Here is a 4,305-nt window from a genome sequence, read left to right on the forward strand (position 1 = left end):
AAATGTAAATGTATAATATTAAACGTGACGGCAAAATATACGAATTCCTATTCGCACAAAAGAAAATGCAAATGACAATAGATTTTAGTGAAATTGAAAACATGATCTTTCTAAAATAATGAAAAAGTCAGAAAATTGTAGAAAATAAGAGTCAAGATTAGTCTTTACAATATATTGTAGGGGAAATTGAAAACATGATCATTATAGTTAAAAAATTGTAGAAAATAAGAGACAAGATTATCTTCATAATTACTCCCTCCTCTCTCTATATATATACCCTTTCAACGCATTGTATCTCCATCTTCACAAATCAACTTTTCTTTCCCACATTTTTGTGTGAGAGAGATTGTGAAGATGATGATGGTGATGCGTAGACACTCATTCTCCCGCTGCGCCGCCGCCAAATCCAAATCCACTCTCTCTCTCACCAACGAACCTCCTCTCCCAAAAATTCCTGCCTTCGACTACGTCGCCCCACCAATCACCATATACCGGCCCCTCCACCGACGAGATCCTCGCCAAGCGCGGCCAGTTCCTCAACCCCTCCATCTTCCATTCCTTCAAAAATCCTGTAACATTCGCAACCTGAATATTTTATTATTAGTATTCTCTTTGAATGTTAATGTGATTTGTTTTTTTTTTTTTTTTTATGTTTTGCAAAGTTGTGTTTGGTTGATGGGAAGAATAGTATCTGTTCGACGACAAGGGGCGGAGGTTGTTGGGCTGGTCCCATTATGTGGGAGCCCAACTCAAGTTGGCCCAAATAAATGGGCATTTTTTTAATGCTAATTAGTGTGTGTGTTTAATTAGAAATTGACACCACATCTTTTGATTTGGGTGAATCACAAAAAAACTGAAACGGTGGTGCAGAGAAAAGAAGGAGAGGGTCAGCTGCTGTTATCATCAATTCAGTGTCAAAATTGAGAGATTAAGTGGCAACGTGTAACTCCATTTTGTGAAAGGTGAGTGCAGATTTTCAGCTTGGTGCAGTTCTGTTCGAGGCTTCGATCGGGTATTCATCCGTGGTTTGATTGAGCTGAAATTCGGACAGTGGGTAGTCGACTTGAAGATCTTGATATTGTACGGTGGGATTGTTGATCCGTGAACAGTAAGGTCAGATTTTCTGGTGTCGAAGTCAGCCCCTGTTTTGGTGATTTTCTTATCTTGTTTTGGGTATTTTGCTTAAGATTGTTTTATCAACCTAGTTGGAGTTCATACTAGTTGCAGAGGTTGGATATTTGATCTTGTAGCAAAAACATATTATAGTGGAGTTTTTGAGTGGACTCTCAAGTCCCGTGGTTTTTCCCTTTTGCTTCGAAAGGGTTTTCCACGTAAAAATCGTTGTCTCAGTTTATATTTCTGCTGATTGTTTGTCTTTGATATTATCGTGCCATATTGTGTTTGAAATAATTATCGGACTTGTGTTATTGGGAGAGAAAGAACACCGTTTGTGCTTCCGCAGGCTTTGGTTGTTTGGTTTCTTCCCAGCAGAGGTAACTCGACGCGTCTGGCGGGATCGCCACCGTGGGATGTGGCCACAGCCACCCCGAGGTGGTGGACGTTGTCGTTAATCAGATGAAGCGCCTCCAGCATCCCATTGTTCTCTATCTCAATCCTGCTATCGCTGATTTTACCGAGGCGCTCGCTTCCAAGTTTCCCGGCGATCTCAAGGTTTATAAAAAACATTGCGAAAACAAGTACTTATATTTTTTGGCCTTTCACTGCAACACAGATAACGGTTAAGGGCGCTTTTTAATACTCCATCCGTCTCATAATAGATGTCACACTTTTTTTTTTTAGTTTGTCCCACAAAAGATGTCACATTTCTATTTTTAGAAAAAGTTCTCTCTCATATTAATATAAAAATATATTTTTTCTCTTCATTCAACACACAAAACAAAACCTCCTAAAATCCCGTGCCATCCCACAAGTGTGACATCTTTTATGGGACGCAGGGAGTACTATTAAGGACGCTGATTTATGTGTCTAATTATACCAACAACACTTTACAAAGTGTCCTTATTGTTGGTGTTCCAACTAAAATTAGGGGACACAAATAAAAATCTCCTTAAAATGCAAAAGATTAAGATAATTTATCTTCAACTTAGGAACAAAAGATTAAGATAATTTATCAACTTAGTGACACATTCTTTTCCTTTCTAAATTATGGTTAATTTAAAAAAATTCAACTGCTAGTAGTAATAATTGTTGTTCTGATTTAGGTTGTTTTCTTCATGAATTCGGGGACGGAGGCGAAAGAGCTGGCCTTGATGATGGCGCAATTGTACAGTGGCTGCCACGATGTGGTTTCGATTAGGAACGACTATCATGGTAATGCTGCCGGCACAATGGTTGCCACTGCTCAAGGAAGCTACAAATTCAATGTTGTGCAGGTATTTTGATATTGAACAAAATCTCTTGTTTTGTATTTTTTTATTGAACAAAATCTCTTGATTTTTCAAAAGTTGAGCGTGTTACATCTTTGCTTCTATTTTTGACAGACTGGAGTGCATCATGCACTGAATCCAAACCAGTACAGAGGAATCTTTGGGTTGGACGGGTTGAAGTATGCAAGAGATGTGGATGATATAGTCACTTACGGAACGTCTGGTCGTGTTGGTGCCTTCATTGCTGAAGCCATCCAGGTACACATCTTGTTTTTTTTGTCTTGTAGTGTATAAGGATTGATGATTGCAATCTCGACAGGGTGTTGGTGGGGTCATGGAGTTGGCTCCGGGATATCTTCCTGCTGTCTACGACACCATAAGAAAGGCAGGTGGCCTTTACATATCTGATGAGGTCCAATCGGGCTTTGGTTGTACGGGGAGCCATTTTTGGGGCTTTGAAGCCCATGGGGTTGTGCATGATATAGTAACCTTGGCCAAGGTAGTTTCTCATTTTTTCCAAGTTATGTCTCCACATCAACACTGCATTTATTATATTGCGTGTGTATATATCATCTCAGGGCATTGGGAATGGAATGCCACTCGGTGCAGTGGTGACCACGCCCGAGATTGCAAAGGTCTTGACTCATCGGAACTATTTCAACACGTTTGGTGGCAATCCGGTCCGCAGCGCTGCCGGTCTTGCAGTGCTTAAAGTGATAGAGAAGGAACATCTTCAGCAGAATGCTCTCACTGTCGGGCCGTACCTCAAGGATCGCCTCGTTTCCTTGAAGAACAAATACGAGATCACCAGGGATGTCAGGGAAAGAGGGTTGATGCTTGTAATAGAGCTTGTCACGAACCGGCAGCTGAAAACCCCTGCCAAGGATGAGACTATTTATATACTGGAACTAATGAAAGGTGATGTTCTTTTCTACTTGAATTCCATTTTGATGATCATGCTTGTACTAAAAAATCCTAATGTGTAAATGTTGTGTTGACAGATTTGGGAGTGGTGATTGGGAAAGGGTAGTTCTTTGGCAATGTGTTCAGGATCACACCGCCCCTCTGCTTCACCGAGGAGGATGCTAGTTCGTGTTCATATCGCATTGATTAATTTCGTTGCAACCTTATGTTGATGCTGATTTATTATGTTGATGCTGATTTCCTTGTGGATGCGATGGACTATTCAATGTCGAAGGTATAGAGTTGGATCAGTGAAGTATCTTCCCAGAATAAAATAAAAGGTCTACAAAAATGGAATTTTGTTTATTATGGCAACTTAATTAATCTAGTAGAGTACTAGTAATTTTTAATAACGTATTATTGTTCTCATTTCGGTCTCCTTTATTTCTCTTGCGTAGATGAGCATGACCCTTAGATGACATCCTTGATCCAATCTAACGGATCCATATCCCTACCTTTCCCAATTTGTGTGAAAACCATCTTTTACTTGCTTTGCTTAGTTAATTGTCTTAATTTGCTTACTTGTTCCTTGCTATTAGTTAAGAAAAACCAAAAATCTCCTTTTATTAGTCTAGATAGTGTTTGACATTGCATCATAGTACTCAAACAAGCTTTTAGTCTTCATGGATCGATAATTTTAGCTTGCCACGTGCTACATACCCCATACACTTGTGGGTGACATATTGATTGCAAAATTAGCATGAGTCAGACCGCTGGGATGAAGTGTAGCGACCGCTATCCATGAGGCAGAGGCTACAGAACACCATGCAACGACCGCTGGCCAAGGTGCAGCGGCCCGCTGAGAAAAAGCGGCCCACATAATTGACCTACTTTCTCCCCAAGATTTACCAAACCGAGCCACTTTTTACCTTATTTGCTGTTGCTCAAATTTTCCCCTATAAATACCCCCTCAAACCTCTTCATTAAGGATCCTCTTTTTGCCATTTAATTTTAG

The 4,305-nt window shown here is 40.1% G+C and overlaps 1 protein-coding gene across 7 annotated transcripts; it reads left to right on the top strand.

The window, feature by feature from the left end:
• Positions 1 to 322: 322 nt before the first annotated feature.
• LOC121745899 (alanine--glyoxylate aminotransferase 2 homolog 2, mitochondrial-like) lies at positions 323 to 3,656 on the top strand. 7 transcript variants are annotated; one of them, XM_042139854.1, is made up of 8 exons: positions 323 to 571; positions 871 to 962; positions 1,052 to 1,671; positions 2,223 to 2,393; positions 2,502 to 2,645; positions 2,707 to 2,886; positions 2,966 to 3,305; positions 3,389 to 3,625. In XM_042139854.1, exons 3-8 carry the CDS (start codon positions 1,576 to 1,578, stop codon positions 3,415 to 3,417), a joined length of 960 nt encoding a protein of 319 aa, XP_041995788.1. In that variant the 5' UTR covers positions 323 to 571; positions 871 to 962; positions 1,052 to 1,575; the 3' UTR covers positions 3,418 to 3,625. The 7 variants fall into 7 exon arrangements, with proteins under 7 accessions (XP_041995788.1, XP_041995778.1, XP_041995796.1 ...); XM_042139858.1 differs by lacking the exon at positions 323 to 571 and having other exon boundaries at positions 814 to 962; positions 1,052 to 1,113; positions 1,463 to 1,671; XM_042139844.1 differs by having other exon boundaries at positions 871 to 1,671.
• The last annotated feature ends 649 nt before the right edge of the window (positions 3,657 to 4,305 follow it).

This window comes from Salvia splendens, chromosome 1, assembly GCF_004379255.2.
Source record: "Salvia splendens isolate huo1 chromosome 1, SspV2, whole genome shotgun sequence".
NCBI classification, from domain to species: Eukaryota; Viridiplantae; Streptophyta; class Magnoliopsida; order Lamiales; family Lamiaceae; genus Salvia; species Salvia splendens.